Source organism: Pseudorasbora parva, chromosome 18 (assembly GCF_024679245.1).
Source record: "Pseudorasbora parva isolate DD20220531a chromosome 18, ASM2467924v1, whole genome shotgun sequence".
Classification (NCBI taxonomy): Eukaryota; Metazoa; Chordata; class Actinopteri; order Cypriniformes; family Gobionidae; genus Pseudorasbora; species Pseudorasbora parva.
Window position 1 is genome coordinate 32,660,003 of NC_090189.1, and position 21,993 is coordinate 32,681,995.

At 37.4% G+C, this 21,993-nt stretch overlaps 1 protein-coding gene across 1 annotated transcript in view; it reads left to right on the forward strand.

Moving 5' to 3' along the window:
- grk6 (G protein-coupled receptor kinase 6) overlaps positions 1 to 21,993 on the forward strand; it is a 65,349-nt gene that overhangs the window by 30,444 nt on the left and 12,912 nt on the right. Inside the window, exons 3-13 of the mRNA XM_067422844.1 lie at positions 389 to 501; positions 8,756 to 8,833; positions 9,722 to 9,822; positions 14,043 to 14,135; positions 14,682 to 14,745; positions 16,007 to 16,147; positions 16,614 to 16,804; positions 16,953 to 16,990; positions 19,680 to 19,769; positions 19,857 to 20,065; positions 21,620 to 21,757. Coding sequence (XP_067278945.1) covers positions 389 to 501; positions 8,756 to 8,833; positions 9,722 to 9,822; positions 14,043 to 14,135; positions 14,682 to 14,745; positions 16,007 to 16,147; positions 16,614 to 16,804; positions 16,953 to 16,990; positions 19,680 to 19,769; positions 19,857 to 20,065; positions 21,620 to 21,757 — 1,256 coding nt within the window. The remainder of the gene's footprint in view (positions 1 to 388; positions 502 to 8,755; positions 8,834 to 9,721; positions 9,823 to 14,042; positions 14,136 to 14,681; positions 14,746 to 16,006; positions 16,148 to 16,613; positions 16,805 to 16,952; positions 16,991 to 19,679; positions 19,770 to 19,856; positions 20,066 to 21,619; positions 21,758 to 21,993) is intronic.

Sequence of the window (21,993 nt, forward strand, 5' to 3'; positions counted from 1 at the left end):
AATCCTGGGGTGTGCCTTTGATATTTTGAAGATGTTGTCGATGTATTATCCATTTTGTTGTGGTCAACTAATGGTTTCGTCTGTTCAGTTTCCTTTCCAAAGCGAAAAGAAGAGGAAAGTGCTATTGATTTTTATTGTATTCATTGATTGTCCCAAATGATATTTACTCATTCTCTCTCTCTCTCTCTCTCTCTCTCTCTCTCCTCTCTCTCTCTCTCTCTCTCTCTCTCTCTCTCTCTCTCTCTCTCTCTCTCTCTCTCTCTCTCTCTCTCTCTCTCTCTCTCTCTCTCTCTCTCTCTCTCTCTCTCTCTCTCTCTCTCTCTCTCTCTCTCCTCCACCTTTTCAAAGCCCTTAGTCACTGTGTTTCATGTTGGTCTCTTTCCCACAGAGAAAGACTACAACAGCCTTTGTGAGAGGCAGCCAATCGGACGCTTTCTTTTCCGTCAGTTCTGCGATACCAGGCCGGAGTTGAGGCGATGTGTAAAATTCTTGGACGCTGTGGTGAGAAGCAGACCACTAATTATTCTTCACTTTAAAGACAAAACATGTTTGTTTCTTCCACTTTCATCTGCATAACAGCCTGCCTTGAGTTACAGTGAAACAAGCAAGTAAAGCTAGTTCTGGAGCAACTACAATAACTTTGGCCCCTATCCTACAGTTATCTTGATAATATAATATACTGTGAGGTCAGTGTGGTTTTTAGGTACACCTATGTATAATTTTAAAACTGAATATGATTGTTATTGCTAAAAGCTACAGCTATAGAAAGTGCATTTAAGGTCCGTTCACACCAAGAACGATAACTATAAAGTTATAATAATATTTTATATCATTCTATGCAATACAATGCAACACAGAGGAACGATATCATTGGAATAATATATGAGTAATTTGCACTTAAAACAGACCTCCCCGAAAACTCTTCTCTGGATTCACAAATGCTTTGTTAACAAATTTGAAATTTGCGTAACTTTATGAATTCCAGTAATTCGTAAATAGGCTCCTAAAAGGTTAATGCTCATTCACAATTAGCATGATTTCTGGTCATGAATTACAACTAAATATATTTTTTGTATAGTAATGTGGGATATTTGGATGCCCTTCCCAGGTTTGCTCCAGTAAATTGCAAACAAAATGCAAAAGACAATAATTGGCCATATGCCTAAAAAAAATTATTCAATGAAAGTGATGCAGACAAATTCAACTTGCAGACAAATAGTACTGGTGGTTCGATTCCGGTTCCACTGACCAAGTGTTGAGGTGTCCATGAGCAAGACACCTAACTCCACTGCTCCCGATGAGCTGGATGGCGCCTTACATGGCAGACACTGCCATCGGTGTATGAATGAGAGAGTGAATGGGTGAATGTGAGGCAAGATGTAAAGCGCTTTGGAAGGCCATAGGATCTGTTAAAAGCGCTATATAAATGCAGTCCATTTTCCATTTACTATACATATGTGTATTTGAAGACTATTGCCCCTATTTAGTTTTCTAAAATATAAAATGTAGAATTTCTAAGAATAAATTTGTTTATTTATAGTGTTTTCATGACAAAAGTTTAGTGATCGTTTAGTGATTGTCGAGAATGAATGAATGACCTCAATAAATGAATGTGCATTGCTGGTTGCCACTCAAACCAACAACAGATAAAGGAGCAAACAATCATCTAAATCAGACTGTACTTTGCTGTTTGGTGATTGTGCAACTTAACCACATTTAAAGAATTCAACTGATGTGGCAGATATATGCAGGTTATATATGCGCTACTTCTCATAATGTAAGCGCATGTTATTACTTAATGAAAACCAATGAAAAAAGAGAAAATAAAAGTATAACAGATGACTGTACTATATATACTAAATATAATGCTAAAATAATGTTGTATGAACCATTTATGTTAAATATGGTTTAAAAAATGTACAGAAAATGTACAGAAATTTGAGTCTGGAGAAGTATGTAATTTTTAAATGAAAAATGTGTAGGATCCCAGGTTAATGTGTAAACTAATGATTCCAAACAAGGCTTTACTGTAAAGTCTAACCAAAATTATAAACATGCAAAAATGACCAAAATTTATATCTGATTAAGTTGTGGTCAGTATTTGCTTTTCAGTTTTTTATCCATTTTGTTTTTGCCGTTTTTGACCAATCTTTTTGTCAGATTAATACCTTAAACAAGTTTGTTTTTTTCTTTCCTCATATTTAAAATATTTAAACTATATTAATCTAACTTTTAATGTCATTAAAAACACATAGCCCCTCTGGACATCACTTTTGGACACTATTGTTTTTGGGCAAAAAAACTAAAATATGATATATTAAATGTAAAGTAAAATATTATAATGTAGATGTAAATGCAGATGCAGATGCGTCAGTTTGCCTAAAATAATATCTTGGTTACTGATGCACCCTTTTTTCCCTGGTTAAGGGAACAGAGGCGTTATGTCAAAGGCAAATGGAGTCTCACTTAGTAGCCCCAATCCTCTCTTAGTTGTAGAAAAACCACCAATGGAATTGGCAAATGGAATTTGTATGCCAAGCCACTCCCTCGTATATAGCCACAGACACTGAGCAGTGCTACGAGTGTTGGAGACGCAGATGCATGCTCTTGTGGCAACTGCTCTCATGCAGTCGTAACCTACCCAGCGGCCCATTAAAACCCAAAGGGTAACAGTCCTCCATTGGAACCGCTACAAGGGATGGAACCACTACAAGGGATGGAACCACTACAAACCCAGGGATGGGATAGAGTTGAATATGCCCAGGAAGCAGGGAAACTGTACTGTGGAAGAATACACATATGGGATTACAAAGAGGGAATCACAACATAAACAAGGGTTAACCTGCAGCTTGAGTACTAGGCCTGGTGTCGGACGCCTCCGCCACATCTGACTGCCAAAGGATGCTCGAATCCAGGGAAACTTACCTGAAAAGCAGGAAGGCGGTGCTGCAAGCAAGACATCGAGGTAACTTTCCCGTCCATTACCTGTTTGTACCCAACACAAGGAAAGAAACCAACTCCACCTGTCAGCAACTCAAGGCAATTGGTATGCCACTGCTCAAGGTTCCGTCCAGGAGCCCAAAGCTGCATGTCCTTTGCACACTGCACCACAGCAACAACATGCCTGAACACTTGTTGAGCACTCTAGCCCGTAGAAAGGTAAGGTCTGACCAAGGGCTGAATGTTCAGTGACATTGTGTTCAGTGTGATGCTCACACAGAGTGCAGATGCCATATGCCCCAGGAGCCTCTCTAATTGTTTCTGTGGAGCCACAGTGTTCACCCAAATGTAGTCAGGCAGTTCAGCACCAACTGCACGCACACCGCATACCAGGAAAAAGATGCTCTGCACAGGTCAGAGCTTGCTCTTCTCCCAGTTGACATGAAGCCCCAGATGGCTTGAGCACCGGGTCCCTGTGTTCGCATAATATATCTGGAGAGCTAGAATGAGCCAGTCTTTGAGAAAGTTCAGAATGCGAATGCCCACTTACCGTAGTGGGGTGAGGGCAACCTTTGCAACTTTGATAAAGAAGCAGGAAGACAGGGGCAGCCCAGAGGGGTGGACCTTGTTACTAGTATGCCCGACCCTCGAAAGGAAACCAAAGAAACGGTCTGCATCGAGGTAAAATCAAGGCATGGATTTCCATGTCCTTCAGGTTGATCTCTGCAAACCAAACTTGGGGGCACATGAGGATGTGTTTCTGCATTGGCATCTTAAACAGGAGCTTGTGAAGGCCCTGGTTCAAGACTCACAGATCCATGATCAGCCGCAATCCACCACCTTTCTTGGGTGTGATGAAGTAAGGGCTGGTACTTAATCTCGGCTAGAGAGACGGACTCTATTGTGTTCTTCGCCAGCAGGGCTGCAATTTTCACTGACAGGTCAGGGGCATTCGAGCGATGCCATCGGCGACGAGCAGACTCGGGACCCGCCCGCAGTAGCCTGGTGATGATGGTCTCACTCCAGGGCAGGAAGTTTTTTATGACCTCAGTCTGATTTTTGACTGCTGAGAACTACTGAGCAGCTTCGACATCAGATCCTCATCCGGAGCGCCAAAGGACACAATGGATCCATCATAAGAAGTACTTGCTTCATCACCCGACATCTCAAAGGATCACAGCATTCCAGAGGAGTAGAAGTTCTCCCTGAGTGTTTAACCAGCTGGGTAGCAGCAGAGGGGATTTGTGTCTTCACAAGGAAATAGAGTTGCGACCACAATGCCGACATGGGCATGGTCACGCATTGAGAGCATGAACCATCCACGAATGCCATCTCAGCATACTCCCGGCCTCAGACTAGTGTGAGATCGTGAACGTGGGCATCAGATGAGGGCAGGAAATGACCACACAGGTGGAAAGACATCTTATAAAAGACACTCGCCATCTGTGCTTTCTCTTTAAGAGAAATCTGCTCTTTTGCACCAAAGTGCCCAAAGGGGAATCGCTGCACTTAATTGTGCAAATGCTCTTTTTTTTGAAGGGCGAAACACCTTCTCTTGTAGGCAAGGTTTTTTAGATCAGGAAAAATGCTCTTTGTGAGGCAATTTAAAGATCACTGTATGCGACCACTCGTCTCCGATGCAAAATTGCAGCCATCTTATATACCCGTATGTACGGGGCTTGGCATGCAAATTCCACTCGACAATTCCATTGGCCTTTTTTTTAAACTCTTTTTTTTAAAAAGGTGATTGGATCTCCCAAGTGAGACCCCATTTGTCAGTCTTCGACATCGTGTCGAATTTGACTGACGGAAAGAGAACCAAAAATGTCTAAATGTTTTATTTGTGCGTTTATCGTGTCAATTAAACTCCCCCCGTAAATGCTGCATTGACACTATATCCTCAATAAACCCGTCTCTGGCATGATGACTCCAATCTTATGAATATCAATATGACTTAAGACCTGCAATGTTGCCAGATTCATAATCGTACAGTTTGTTCGTCAGCCAGAGGAGAACTGGCACACCGACTGAGCCTGGTTTCTCCCAAGATTTTTTCTCCATTCTGGCCCTGAATGAGTTTTGGTTCCTTGCCCCCTTTGCCTTTTGGCTTTTGGATTGTTCAGTTGGGGGCACCTACATTTGAACTATATCATTGATCTGCCCGCATTGACACTATATGATATTTGAAATGAGCTGGATAAACTTCACCGTTTTCTCCAGAGCGGCTGTACAGACGAATAAAATTATTTTGCATTATGTTCCTGAGAGCACTGTGAAGTTGCTTTTGAAACAAATGGACTTGTAAAAAGCGCTATATAATTAAGGGTAATTTGATTTGATTTAGAGCAGTTGTACATTTTTTTCTACCACCTACCATTTTGAAAATAAAAAAGCTTATATGAATCTGACAATTTACATCAGTGTGGCTTTACGAACGATTCACACAAAAATTCGATCTGCTCGTGAATGAAGCTCATTTCATCAATGGCAGAATCCACCGGACTTAACATAAAGCATGTGCATATAATAAGCAGAATGTTATCAACTGTTGGTGTGAACGCTAATGTAATATTTCTAATATTAAAGTTGTTAGTTAAGCAACCTTTTGCTTTGTTTGGACAGTAATCTACTTGTCCTGTAAACATTTTCATCTGGCCCAAACACAAAAAAAGAAAACTTAAAAATATTTTGATATAATTTTATATTTACATTTATGATTTAAAATAAATGTATAGTAAGTTAAATGTACAGTTTTTTCTATGACACGAAAATCTGTAGTAATATCTGTGCATTTTTATTATTGTAATTTATCAAATTCATAAACACATTTTTTTCATAAACAAACATTAGACTTTTAAAAGTAATGAAAGTTATGAACTTTTGAAAATAAAATAAAAATTGTGATTGGTTTGTAATTTTCAAAACATTCTAACTGAGGCTATGTTATGTAATGTTAGCCAGTGGCAGTTATTACATTTACCAATATGGCTAAATTAAAAAGTTGAGAAGAATTCAAGTTTCACAGAAAACTAAATGTCAAAGTTTGCAAGGCATAAAATTATTATATAGTCAACAAATGTAAGGTATATTGCTGGCCCAATAAAGAAAGTGTCATTTACTTCAAGTGTACATCATTATTGTTGAATTGCTGCTTATATGTATAGCTTTTCATTTCCATCAATTGTGAGCTTTCTTTTCTGTTAGAATGAAGCCTTTAAGGCAGCTGCAGAAAATAAATAGCAAGGTAGCACATAAGAATTTGGAACAGAGCCTATGTTTTTTTAGATACATATAATTGTAGATTCATTTCACTACTAATACAGTTCATAAAAACATCTTTTGATCTTCCTTCATTGCCTGCCTTTTTTTGTTTGCCTCCACCCCTTTCAGAAGTCGGGCGACCCAGCTCTGAACAAGAATGCTGGGGTCACATTTGCACCACTACCAGCAAGTTTAGCCTGAATTTCTTTTGCACGCCCATAACTTAAATGTTGTAGTAGGAGCAAGCAGAATACAATATTTAAGATCTGTTGTCATAAAGCTTGACACACTGGCCTTAGAGATAAAATTACATTCAAACAGAGAGTACCAGACCCTCCACTAAGCATTTACAACTACTGATTTGAGATCAGTTCTGCCATTAATAGGGCAGATCTTCTTTTCTTAAATATTTTGACATGCCGCTTCAGATATGGAATGCAGACTACTACTCTGCTACAACATAAAGATCACAACATGCTTATCGTCTTATGCGTACATGCGCACACCCACATGAAAAACTTGCTAGTGTTTGCATCACCTTTAAAGACCTTGATGCTCAGTAGAGAAGCTCTGTTTGTGGTGTTATAAATAAACAAATCTAAAACCAGATTGTAAACATTTAACTCACTGCTATGGTGCTAGGGCTTTTGGTATGTGATTGCTACAGTGGTTGCTTGCTGGTCCAAATCAAAAAACGGTCGCTGAATATGGTTCTGGTCCCTCTTTAAATATTTGTGCATTTTTCATAAACTGAGGCTGCAGTTAGGACATTATCGAAACAAGTAAATTACTGTAGAAATTTCCCCTCATACACAGAAGATTACACTGTAATGTAATATTTGTTATAGTGAAAATATCATGTAGTTTTGCTAGTGATTTACTGGTGTTTTTGTTAGTCTTCAGATGTATTCTACAGTATTCATCATTTGGATATATAGTAGTTATATTTATTAGGAACTTCATTTTAAAGGTGTCATGAACTGGCTTTAAAAAAAAAGTTTACTGTTGTCTGAGGTCAACTAATGGCATTTGTGTGTTTTTTGCATTAAAAAAAGCACATAATGAATAAGTAATAGGCTATTTTCTACACTGGTTTTGAGGCTCTCTCCAAAACGCTGGGTTTCTATGGGCTGGAGACTTGAAAGTAAACGCCCACAGCTAGGATTGGATAAGATTTGCATATTATAATGAGCTCCAGCGCCCCTGTCAGTACATGTGAGAATTGTTTTGAAAGTGTGTGGAGAAACGGTAACCGGAATTAATTGCCCACAGAGTTTGCTCTAAGTCGTTATCAAACAAACACAATGATTTATCGCTCATCCAATATTTTTGTATTACTTGGCCTGCCCGCTCGGTAAATATAACTGCAAACCGTGCATCGACTAACACATACACACTCACTCACACACACATAGCCTATTAGTCTATCTTCAGGGTAGAAAACGCGGCAAGTACTTTGCAGACAGCATGATCAAAACTTCTGCCATTGTATTTTTCCTTCAAATATCAAGTCAAGAGTGTGAACAACGCACATCAAGAAAGGAATGTTATTTCACTATTTAAGATAGCCCGTCGACAGGCCGGTGATACATTTTGGTAGCCCGTCTGGAAAACACATAGCCCCGGGACATTGGGCTTTATGAGCCCTGGCCCATACATGTCCGAGTCTGATCCCAAATAGCAATGAACCAACAACACCACAAATAAAGGATTCTCCAGCCTTTGACAGCACGCTAAGGTATGTTCAGTTAGTTAGACACGTTCACATAATCAATAGATCTATATTAAGCGATCTGCATCAATGCAATACTATCACATATTAAAAAAAATTGTTTCACTCACATTTAGTGTGTTGCTTCATTCATTCATGTAATCTCATCCTGTCTGCAAATCCAGTCTCTTGTTTAAAAACGAATCCGTGATCAGAAGTGAAGGAACAAACATGCAATGGCTTCCCCACGTCAGCTGGATACTCATTTAAGATAAAGTTCATCCATGCGTATATTGGAATCCGAATTAAGCTTATGCAGCATGTTTATTTCTTAGAAGTTGGATCCGGTTTGGCTCTATGTAGGCCTGTGTCATGTCAGGCATGAGTCGGTAGGCGGGGCTACAGAATCAGGCATTGTTCATCTTACGTTGAGGCGATGTTTCACCACATGACGTCAAGATGTGGCATATTCTGAGATCGATCTTTTCCTGGGCCTGGTGTCAATAAAAGCTTTTCTTTAACTAACAAGGACGTTTTCAGCTCTGAGACTTACAGGATATTCTTATATTACCATGACCTTTTATTAATTAAAAGTTCAAGGGAAAGTTTTTTTTTTCTCAATTCATGACCCTTTTAATTGACAATTTATTTGGAATATTTATAATTTTTATATGGAATTAGTGCTGTCAAATCGATTAATCGCGATTAATTGCATCCAAAATACAAGTTTGTGTTTCCATAATATATGTGTGTGTTCTGTGTATAATTATTATGTATATCTGAGTACACACACATACATACATACACATAAATATTACAACTAATGTTTCTGCATAATTTTAGGTGGAGTATGAAGTAGCGCCAGATGAGAAGAGAAAGGAATGTGGACAGGAACTCCTAGACACATACCTCAACCCAAAGGTACAAAGAAGAGCACAGGGAAGAACTGAATCTGTTATATTAGTGTGTGTTGCAAATATATTTATTTAATGTATGGTGTGTATCATGATTTAGGTGTTTTTTATTATTATTATTATTATTATTATTATTATTACGTTTGAATCCAAGTCTTTTCACTTTAAAATGAAAATGACCCCATGATTTACTCACCCTCAAGCCATCCTAGGTGTATATGAATTTCTTCTTTCTGATGAAATCAATCAGTTATATTAAAAAAATATCCTGACACTTCCACGCTTTATAATGGCAGTGACCGGTTCCATCGTTTGAAGCTCAAAAAAGCACATCCATACATTATAAATATGGCCTTCAGAAGTGAATCGATGGGCTTTTGTAAGAAAAATATCTACATTTATATGTTTATAAAGTAAAAAATCGAGCTTCCGCCAGACCGCCTTCCATATTCAGCTTACGAAAAAAGTGCAACTGTTGCAACGTATCACTAGAATGTAGCATAAGAGAGGCGTTAAACTTTCTCACTTTCTGGCGAAGCAAGCTATTTGACTTTATAAAGTTTCAAATGTGATTATATATTTTACAAAACCCCATCGATTCTCTTCAGAAGGTCTTTATTAACCCTCCGGAGCTGTATGAAGTAAGTTTATGAAGGCTAGATGTACTTTTTTGAGATTCAATCTCTCATGGCCCCGTTTTCTGTTATTATAAAGCACGGAAGCGTCAGGATATTTATTAATAAAACTCATATACACCTAGGATGGCTTGAGGGTAATTTTCTGTTTTTAAAGTGAACAACTCCTTTAAGTCTTTGTTTTGTTTATTGTATAATTCATGAGCATGAATGCATTTATTTTTGTTAGAGGATTCATGTACTAATTCTTCCATTTGCAGTCAGAGGACTACATCCCTGAGGTAACAGAGGAGATGGTGACTAAGTGTGCAGAACGCTTGCAACAGGAGGCATGTAAAGAGCTCTTCATGGAGTGTACCAAGTGAGTCTTTTAGACAGGAAACACTTATTAGCCCATTAGATAGCACTGGTAGATGCAACTACACTGACACTGTCTGACAAACATGGCATCTGAGAAACACATTTTTGGGTGAAACGAAATTTTCATGCAAATTAATTCAAATGTATCTTGGCCAGTTTTCAGTATGCTTTGTATTGTTACAATGCTGGTAGTATATGTAAATTTACAATGTTTACTCATTCTCTGTGTTACCTGGACCTAGAAATCCACATTTATTTGGCCGACTTTTGACAGCTCCAGGGCTTTTGTGAAAACAACATATTTCCTAATTTTTTAATTATTTAATAAAAATAGAATAGAAATGTAATAGAAATGATTTAATGGTTATAAATAGAACAATTATTTTAAGAAAACCGTCTCATCTCTATGTCTACTCTTTAAAAAGCATTATGGTAAAAAAATGGCAATGGCTTTCTTACTTGAACACAACTTCAGGACTTGGATTGACAGAACAGTTGATTCTTTTAGCTTTTCCCCTCTGTTTGGCCTGTATTCATTGTCATCCAGTTTGAAATGTTGACTACAAACACAGAGGTTTTCAGATTTTCCATCACAGTCCTTTTTCCGTATTTACGATGCAGCCTTTATCCACTGCCTAGCTGGATCCTTCACTGGAAACTAGAGATGCCACAATCCTCAATATAATATTGAACCGTTTGGTACGGCATTCACAGTTCAATACACGCTTGTAAATTGCTAACACTGTGAATTGGTAACTTTTTAGTATGGGGAACACATATTCACTATTAACTATGACTTTTGCCCCAAACTCCTAATTTACTGCTTATTAATAGTAAGTAAGGTAGTTTTTGTACCATTTAAGTTTAGGTGTTGGGTAGGATTAAGGGATGTAGAAAAGGGCATTAATATGTGCTTTATAAATACTAATAAACAGCCAATATCCCAGTAATATGCATGCTAATAAGCAACTAGTTAATAGTTAATAACTGAACCTTAAAATAAATTGTTACCTTAATTACTTATATTTCTCCCCGTTTTAAATATTTATCTCAGTTTATTTCGACTCTGAGTGTGCCTCTGAGTCTATGTGCTGATATAAGCAAATATCCAATCATATGCACTAAAGTTAGGGGGTGTTTAGCTGCGTTTTAAAGCCTTGCTGGTTAAACATTTAATTTGCGTTTTACATGCGCTGAGGGCGCGCCTGTCTAACACATGATTACTGGACTAAGTAGTCTTACTGTGCTAATACTGTCAAATACACACATGGTTAACATAAACACAGTCGGTTATGTCTAAAGTGAAAGTAAAATTGCGTGTGTCTGTATATGAGATGCGAGCAGGTCTTAACAGAGCAGCCTAGTGATTGTGAACACTTGTCCTTAAAGGGACAGTTCACCTTTAAAATTATGTTAATAAAACAACAAAGACAAAGTAATAATACAGTAGCTTTTAAACAGTGTATACTGTATATTGAAAACTATGTAGTTTTAATTTTAGCATACATTTATTCATTCAATTTCATACTTAAATGCTATTGTACATCTGCTACTGTAAGCCACTGTAACCACTGTTGCAGTGCCACTAAAACCAGCAGCCATCACTACCTGGATGGGAGACCAACTGGGAAAACTAGGTGGCTGCTGGTAGAGGTGTTACTGAGGCCTGCAGGGGGTGCTCACCCTGTGGTTTGTGTGGGTCCTAACACCCCAGTAAAGTGTTAGGGACACTGTACTGTCAAAGAGCACCGTCCTTCGAATGAGACGTTAAACTGAGGTCCTGACTCTCTGAGGTTGTTAAAAATTCCAGGATGTCCTTCGATAAAGAGTAGGGGTGTAACCCCGGCATCCTGGCCAAATTTGCCCATTGGCCCCGGTCGATCATGGCCTCCTAATAATCCCCATATGATTGGCTTAATCACTCTGTCTCCTGTCCACCAATCAGCTGGTGTGTGGTGGGCGTTCTGGCGCAATATGGCTGCCGTCGCATCATCCAAGTGGGTGCTGCACATTGGTGGTGGTTAAGGAGACTCCCCCCTTCTATGTAAAGCGCTTTTTAAGTGCCTATAAAAGCGCTATATAAATGTAACAAATTATTTATTATTAAATCTTTATATATATTAAAGGCGCTCTAGAATGAAAAATTGAATTAACCTTGCCATAGTGAAATAATAAGAGTTCAGTACATGGACATCACATACTGTGAGTCTCAAACAACATTGCCTTCTACTTCTTTTGTAAATCTCGTAAATCAAAAACACCACAGAAAAAAAAGTGTTTCTTAACACAAGCATTGGGGATCATTTATATGCACACCCCCAACATTTGCATCTGTCCAAACATGTTCATTGTAGGGCGGAAATGACGGAGACAAATCATCAAACGACACTTGAGGATAGCAAAAACGGCTCTCATGACACACGTCATGTTTAGGCTGTGCAGGGGACTGTTGTCATATGTTAACAGTTGGTTGAGGTTTATTATATTTGGATACCACAACAAATCGTTTGTTTGTTCGGCCCATTTCAAGCAAGCTCCGCTCAGCGTCTTAAGGGGGAACTATATTCCTGCAAGCAGTACGTAGTGATTTATGATGACTGTTTAAACAATTTCTGATTAAATTGCAAGTTTCTTAGAGAGACCGCATTGTCTATATAACGCAATATGCTAGTACAGTAACAATTGGAAACTCCAAGTACCATACAAAACTAAATAGTGTGTCTAATGGCAAAGGTTAATAATATTTTGTATTACAAAATACAACCGTAGATACGTTGCTTACAGATCGTTCACTCGATCCTTCTAGCAAACGTCACCTTTTCCACCGTATAAGTTAAAACAACAGTCATTTGACAAGGCTATTCATTTAGTAAAAATATAAGGATGTAATTAAACACAGACCGAATGAATGATACTTTAAGCAAAACATCTCAAATGGAGATTGATAAAATACAGATACAATTGACATACATTGATAAAATACAACTTACTTGTTTATTGGTGTTTTCAGATCATCCGCGCGCAAGAAAGCTCGCGTGCATATGGTTGCCAGATTGGACATGTTAAGGTAAAACACCGGATGTTTTCTTTTCACTGAAAAGCTCTGTTTGGAGGATTTAAATGACTGAAATCTGGCAACCGCACGAACGCGAGCTCTTTCTCGCGCACAGGTTATCTGAAAACACCAATAAACAAGTAAGCTGTATTTTATCAATGTATGCCAATTGTATGTCAATTGTATCTGTATTTTATCAATCTCCATTTGAGATGTTTTGCTTAAAGTGTCATTCAGTCGGTCAGGACTCACGAGCTGAACTGCTGCGAGCTGTGAGCTGCTAAAATAAGCCAATCAGAGCAGAGCTCAACATTAATATTCATGACTCTTCCAAATAAGGCAAAAACAGAGTATTACATCCTAGGCACAATTTATAGGGTTGTAAATGGACCTGTAAAACTGTATCTGGACATTTTTTGCCCTTAAATAAGCCACATACCCTCTATGTAGATATCAGAGAACAATTTAACATATTGTTTCAAATCATTCTAGGGCACCTTTAATTTTTATATTATACAATACTCTAGGAATGTGTAAAAGGTTTTTTTTATGTATAATTACGTTTAAGTAAAGTTTTTCAAGTGTTTAAAGTAAAATTAGAAAAAGAATATTTCAATAAAAACATTTTCTCCTTAACCTCTTTCTGTCGTCTAAGAATGGAATAGCAAAAAAAAACTAACCAAACCGAAAACCGTGGTTAAAATCCGAGGTTAAAAACCGAGGTCTGTATTGAACCGTGGACTAACTGTGTTGTTGCATCCCTACTGGAAACTGAAAATAACTCTCTTCCGCTAAACATTTACTCTTTGAAATCTTGCACCCTGGAACAATACAAGTCAACAGTTTGCTAAGAAGTATTTCCTACTAAAGGAAGGTGGTATTTGACCTTGGACATCAACATGCCCAGTGCATTATGGGTGTTAAAGTTTTCCTACCTACTTGGCTAAAGGGAAGACGACAACCTTTTTTTATCTGTTTTCTGTAGTTGAGTAGCAGCGATTTAAAAAACAACAAAAAACGTCACCTTTCTACAGCACAGTCAGCCAAGCTTTATTGAAAGTCTTTTTGCCAGCGGTGAGGTTCCCCTTTAATCGAATTCGGATGTGCGAGTGAGATTGTGTTTTCACTGTGTAGTCAAGTAACTTTCTCTCAATGTTCTCTTGTAGACTGATCCATGACTACCTGAGCGTGGCCCCCTTCGCAGACTACCTCGATAGTATGTACTACAGTCGCTTCTTACAGTGGAAATGGCTTGAGAGGTATAAGTCACACCTCAGCACATTTGGAACTTTTCAGTTTTGTTTATAATGTATGCATTTTCTTTAGTTCTGATGTTAAACGAGAGAAATTATGTGTGTCTAAGAAGTTTTTCTTCACCGCCAAGTAGAGTCTAATTATTCCTTTGGGTGCCATGATTTATTTATGAAGCGAAGCTTATACAAACCAGATGTGAACTCTGAACTTGCTATTTATTTACTTTTAGTCATAAAAATGTCCTCTGACTGAAAGTCTAAGCCAGGCCTGGACAGTTCCCATCCAGACATTTTGCAGAGAAGAATATGATATGCCCGGAACTTTCACTGGCATGTACACACTTGCCATCTATTGAATATGAAAAAAAGTCTTGATCAGATTAAAACTGTGTTTTAACATTGTGAGTCAGTGTCTCTTGAGATACAAGCTTCTTGTGAAGGCAACAGGACGTTATTTTGCTGCAAAAGTATGTTATAATTAAATAAGACAGGCTCCTGTTTGTTCTTCTGAAATGTAACTTTTGTTTATTATTTTCTTTTTCTCCTTTACAGACAGCCAGTCACAAAAAACACATTCCGTCAGTATAGGGTTTTGGGAAAGGGAGGCTTTGGTGAGGTGAGTCTGAAGTGATTAAACGTCGCCATGTTTATGGCAGAATCATATCGGGGTGTTATTAGTTATTATCTGGAATGCCACTAAATCAAATGCTATCTGTTCATTCCAAGGTTCATAAAGCTAATATGCTATTTTTGTTACACTATCAGACATAAATCCTTTAGACTATCTTACATGGTGCCAATCAATGTTGGCAGATATAGAGAAAACAAGTCTCCAATTCTGATTTCCCTACCAGATAGCCAATCACATTGAGTCTTTTCATTGCCCTCCTCTGCCCTGTGGAAGGTCATTTGGATAAGTCCCTGTGAGGAATGTCGGTCATATTTGACATTAACATTTGTTTTTTGTTTCACTGAAATCTCATTTATTGAAATATTTGTATTGGCTTTATTTTAAAAAAAAAATATTATAAGTTTTTTACACTTATTATAGTATTGAGAATTATCATTGAAAATAATGAGAATTGCAACAACTTTTAGAAAATTATCCTTTTGAGGGGGAAAATCAGCTTAACCCTGTAAAGCCGTACATATGGAATAATAGTCAGAAACATCTTTTTTTATTATTGAAGAGTTTATTGACCTTCTGAACAAAATATGTTAAAAAAAATCAAAAAAGTTATAATATGTATTTTTTTGTTGAGTATCATATTTGATACCTTAGGCTTTTATGGCTCATATAGTATGATATAAGATCATATAGGACCAAACTGAGCAAAAATATGCAAAAGCAGTTGCTGATATTTATATGGCCTAAAAGTAAGATGAAATTCTGATCTTCTTAAATAAAATGCATATATCTCTCAATCATGTCTTGGTAAGATATTTAAATTCTTAGTTTCATGATAGCTCTAGTTTATTTCAATATTTGATACTCAGATTTTAACATGATTTTTCTTAAAAAATTAAAAAAATGGATTCAATTTTTTTTTTTTTTTTTTTTTTTTGAAATTATACTTTAAAGCATTTTACTTGCTAAGTTTTAAACATGTTGATAATTTAGAGGCCTTGGGAATTTGCATATCAAATAGAATACAGCAGACAAACCAAAAACAATGACCAAATTTATGACCCCCAAAATAGCATGAATATATCTCTTTATATGCTGGTTATAACAAATTGGCTCATTGTGTTTTTGCTTTTAAATTTCATCATTAACATAATGCACATAAAAGAGTATTTCATGCAACAAAGTTACAAATAAATGGGCCTCTCAATTCTACCACTGTGGGGTTTTTTCTGTTTTTTTTGCACCCAAGGTCTGTGCATGCCAGGTGCGGGCCACAGGGAAGATGTACGCCTGCAAAAAGCTGGAGAAGAAACGGATCAAAAAGAGGAAAGGCGAGTCCATGGCCCTGAACGAGAAGCAGATTCTGGAGAAAGTCAACAGTCGGTTTGTTGTAAGCATCTGTAGTGCTTGTTTCGCCACGTTTTACATGCGCTTTATTCTTCATCTCCTCTGTTAACCACGTTTTCTACAAAAGTAATGCATAGTCCTTTTAGTTCCAGCGTCAGCTCACAGATGCCCTGCTTTTGTGTCAAATCACTTCTCTGAGTGCTCTTTCTGAATCTTCAAATTTAGGCTTGGAGTTCTGATGTAGAAAAATAGTATTCAGTGTTTGTCAAAACCTTAATGTCTGATGGTAACCCCTAGTTTAATGAAATTATAACTTTGTATTTGGGGGTTGTGTATCCAAAGGCCTGACCTCGAGCACGCTATTTTGAGTTGTTTTGTTTGGCTATTATTCTCAGGATTTTCTCCTAATTTCTTTCTACATTTTTAGAAACTTTCCCACGCAGGCTCTATAAAACATGGGAGTTGTGTTTTGTAAATGATGTGATGTACCTTTCCATTTTCCCATGGAGGTGAGTCTCGCGTACGCGTACGAGACGAAAGACGCCCTGTGTTTGGTGCTCACGCTGATGAACGGAGGGGACCTGAAGTTCCATATCTACCACATGGGAGATGCAGGTTTTGACGAAAAGAGGGCCGTGTTTTATGCTGCTGAGATCTGCTGCGGTTTAGAGGACCTCCATCGGGAGAGGATAGTATACAGGTGAAAAGATTCAGACTGAATTTTTGGTTTACAAGGGTTTGTTTGCAAAATAACATTTTAAATACTTATATTTTTAAATGCTGTTTTTTTTTCAAGTCACACAAAGGTGATTATTGATTGACCAGCTTTTTTGTTCTCCTTCTATCAGGGATTTGAAGCCAGAAAATATACTATTGGACGATCACGGTAAGTTAGCAACTGATGTCTTCTTCAGTAGTTGTTGTATAGTTATGGTAATTTGCATGACAATGATAAAACAAACTTCTTAAAGAAAAGCAATGTCACGCCCGTTTCACACATACTCCGTCTGCAGTGCGTGTGCGTTGCGTATTTTTTTCCGTACCCATGTTAACGGATGACAGCTTTCACACTGCACGCGGATGCTGTCCGTCAGTCCGTTCCAGGTGCGTTGCGTCTGCAGCAGTGCACGGATCGTTTTCGTACCGAGTCTATTTTTTGCTGTGCTGCGTTGCGTTGCTGCATTAAAGTGATAGAACATTGTTCGCATTAAAATAAACATGTACTGACGCGAAAATCTAGTAATTTCAACACGGATGCATATCATTTAAAATATACTCTTGTTTCAAAGTCAACACATGGCTTTTTTTCTCAAGTAAAGCAACAAAACGACACCTTACCTGGCATTTAAAAAATGTGCCATAATGGAGAGCACTCTACTTTCTTGGAGGTGAAATGCAAAGTTATTTTTGACCTGCAGGATTTCTTTTCAAAGGGTTTAAAAACGAAAGAATTCGACGAGAGTCGGCTGTTTTTGAATAGCCTATTCTAAGTTTCTAATTTAAAATGTTTATGATTTTAGGCTATAACCTATGTTTAAATGTTTTGCCTTTTGTGTGAGCTAAATCTAAAGTATATTAATAAATATGAATTAATGAATTGAAAAAAATGTTGTTTAAATGTAGGCTTGTAGCCTACGTTAACCTGTCTACTCAGAAAGATTAAACAAAGAGAATTGCAATTCTGATGAGCCAAGATCAGTAACAACTTCTGGATTTTAAATAAAAAATCATTAATAAATGCTGTGTTTGTGGTATGTAAAAGCGGATCAGTTGCGGACTGCAAACGCAGCATATGTAGGACTATCTAAGGACTACAGGGTGTGGGGCTCCTGCAACGCACACGCAATGCAACACGCACTGCAGACGGAGTATGTGTGAAACAGGCGTCACATTGAACATCACATTCCAAACTGTAGCAACAATGTTTGCCACTAGAGGGAGTACAGTGTATAATATTATAATAGTTTTGAGCCATGCAGTATGCATTACATGACACACTGCAGGGGTCCCAAACTCATGGAAAAACCTGGACATATCAAGAAATTTGAATAATAGTTTTATCAGTCCTGAAAAATGAATAGAAATAAATAAATACATCTATTATATTGTATACAGTATGGTTCAAGGGTTATTTTAAGTTGTTCTTTTGCCCTTTATTTTATATTCATCAAATAATCCTGGGGAAAATCAGTTTCCACAAAAGTATTAACCGTTTTCCACATAAACCATAATAATAACAAAATATGACTTCAGCACCAAATCAGCATATTAGAACAATTTCTGAAGGATCATGTGACCCTGAAAACTGGAGTAATGCCTGCAGAAATTTCTGCTTTGCCATCACAGGAATAAATGAGTCAAAACACTATGACCACCTGCCTAATAAGCAGTTGGCCTCCCATGTACGGCATGGACTCTACAAGACCCCGGAAGTTGTTCTGTTATATCTGGCACCAGGACATTAGCAGCAGATCCTTTAAGTCCTGTAGGTTGCGAGGTGGAGCTGCCATTGATTAGAACTTGTTGGTCCAGCACATCCAGGTGCTCAATTGGATTGAGATCTGGGGAATTTGGAGGCCAAGGCAACACCTTGAGCTCTTCATCATGTTCCTCAAAGCAACAGTTCATTTGTTGGGCAGAGGAGAACTGCCTTTGTTGCCCTCGTGCATCATTGAGCCTTGGGCACCCAACACCCTGTCGTCGGGTTGCCGGTTTTTCCCTCCTCAGACCACTGTTGGTAAATTCTCACTGCTGCTGACCGGGAGAAACACACTTGCCTTTCCGTTTCAGAGATACTCTGATCTAGTCGCCTTGCCATAGGTGTCAAAGTCGCTCAGATCTTAATTTCTGCCCATTTCTCCTTCATCCAACACACACACTTTGATTACGAGAAGGATTGTTTGCATACTAACTAATATTTACCCAGATCTTAATATGTGACCTTGTTAGGAGATGATAAATGATATTTGCTTCACCTGTGACTGGTCATCATGTTTTGGCTCAGCAGTGTATGTTGTAATAACAATATTGTATTGTATATTGTAATTACACAATATTCCAATTTAATGTATTTTGATCAAATAAATGCAGCTTTAAGAGATGAAAGAGACATAAGAGACGAAAACTTTAGAAAAACTTTAACAATCTTACAGACTCCAGACTTTTGAACAGTATTATATATTGTACGTTGTTGTACGTATACATACAAAATGATTTTGTAATATTATATAATATAGCTTTTAAAGTTTGTAATTTGTGAGATCATAATAATACTAAAATCATTATCACGGTGTCACAAACTAGAGATATAATTCATGGGGAAATCAGAAGTTAATTGGTAAAAATGTGTTTTACTTTTTTTAAAAATTATTATTATTATTAAATTGCACCCCAAAAAAAGAGTTGAGTTTTGCTTTGTTTCCATACTTGAAATAAGTTATTATTATTGTAAACCTATATATTGAACATGCACTAGGCAGGTTTTGAAGATCTCTAGTGGCACAATCACTGACAGACATCATTCAAGCCTGCTTATGAAAGGACTAATGTAACAGAGCTGTGATGTTTCTTCTCAGGTCATATACGTATATCAGACCTGGGCCTGGCTGTGCATGTACCAGATGGCCAGACAATCAAAGGCCGGGTGGGCACTGTGGGGTACATGGGTATGTATTTGCCTTTATTAACCTCTTAACAAAATCAGTAGCATCTTAAGCAATCAATGTAACCAGTATTTGTTTGTATCCCATCAGCCCCAGAGGTCGTGAAGAACGAGCGCTACACATTCAGTCCAGACTGGTGGGCTCTCGGCTGTCTCCTCTACGAGATGATCGAGGGCCAGTCACCCTTTCAGCAGCGAAAGAAAAAAATCAAGCGAGAGGAAGTGGAGCGACTAGTCAAGGAGGTGGAGGAAGAATATTCCAGCAAGTTCTCAGAGGATGCCAAATCACTCTGTAAAATGGTTAGTATCTTGGTGCAATTGCAGCTGCTGGTTGTTGAATTACGGTGTGCAGGAGGGGACATGTTCCGTTTGTATGAATTATCCAATGGGGATGCACAGATACCACTTTTTCCAGAATGAGTCCTATATCGATATTTTTGTTACTCCCCTACAGCAATTACAGATACCTTTAATTTTTGGGTTGAGAAACCAAAAGAATATGAATCATTATATTCAGTATTGTATCTGTATTTCCCTAATACAAACTAATGTTATGTCAATTTAGTGTTCAAAATAATAGCATTTAAACACATACAGCAATATTTCTGAGAAAAGCTATATATTAAAGACACTTAAGTTTACTTTCACCCCTTTCAATCATGTCATCATTCACCCACCCTCATGTGGTTTCAAACCTGTAAAACCTTCATCCATGGAACATAAAATAAGAATAAAAATAAGAATGAAAATAGTTTTGGTTCCCATTGACTTACATTTTGTCCTTACAGTGGAAGTTAATGGGAACCAAAACTGTTTGGTTGGTTTTTAGAATGACATGAGATCAAATAAATGATGATGACAGATTTTTCATATCGCTTTAAGGAAAAATCTATATACAGTTGCAAGAAAAAGTATGTCCTGGCAGAATCTGTGTAAATGTGAATAATTATAACACAATAAGATTGATCACACAAAATGCATGTTATTTTTTATTTAGTACTGTCAGGAATAAGATATTTTTTATGAAAATGTTTACATGTAGTCCACATGATAAAAAAGCTGAATTTTTTTATGTTAAGTACATAAAAATGTTAAGTACATTAATTTTGTACTTAATTTGTCTTCCGGGAAACATGCAAATATCAAGATATTTATACAAAATATGACCAATTTAGACATCCTGTTCAAAAGTTTTTAACGCATCTTAATGGATTGTGTGTCCTTCTGGAGCATCAGTGAATGTTTGAACCTTTTTTTAATAGTTTGTTTGAGTCCCTCAGTTGTCCTCAGTGTGAAAAGACGGCTCTCTAAATCATACACTGCTGGAGAAGGATCAAATATGCAAAAGATGCTGGAAAACTGAAGAATTTGAGGATCTGGATGATTTTTTCTGAAGAATAATGAGCAGTTTAACTGCTCAGGACAAACACGAGACTCAAGAAAAGGCGTCACAAAACAGAAAAACAGCCGTGGAACATCCAGGGAACGACAGAGTATTGAGAATCATGGGTTCATGAACTTTTGAACAGGGTTTTTTTTTATGTAAAATATCTTATTCAGGGCTGTACTAAATAAAACATAACATGCATTTTGTATGATCTCTCTTTTTTTGTTAAAATTATTCACATTTCCACAGATTCTGCTAGCGGTTCAGATACTTTTTCTTGCAACTGTAGTTGGTATTTAATTTTGTTGTAAGAGGCTTAAATGTATATTTTTAAACTATTTAATTGTATATTTTTAATAATTTAATTGAATTTGTGTTTGCATAATTATAGCCTATGATGTTCTTACAGTTTAGAAAAGTGTGCCAATAAAGAATGCTATTTTTTTTGTCATTGTTCTTTTGCTTAGTTGCTAGCCAAAGACCCGTGTGAGAGGCTTGGCTGTCAGGGCGGCGGAGCCTCAGAGGTAAAAGCCTACCCTATTTTCCGTTCCATCAACTTCAAGCGGCTTGCAGCAGGCATGCTCGAAGCGCCTTTTATCCCAGATGTAAGTATTTTCTGAGACTGGCACTTTGATTTAAACTTTTATTGGCAATATCAGTCATAACAACTATTGTTATTACTGTTACTGTCATGTTTAAATAATTAGTTCACCCAAAAATTTTAATTCCAACATTTTTGCTTTTAAATAATCATCCTCATGTTGTTCCAAATCCATTTGAATTTCTTTTTTGGCTTGGAAGATGGAAGGAGACATTTTGAATAATGTACCAGTCACTCTTT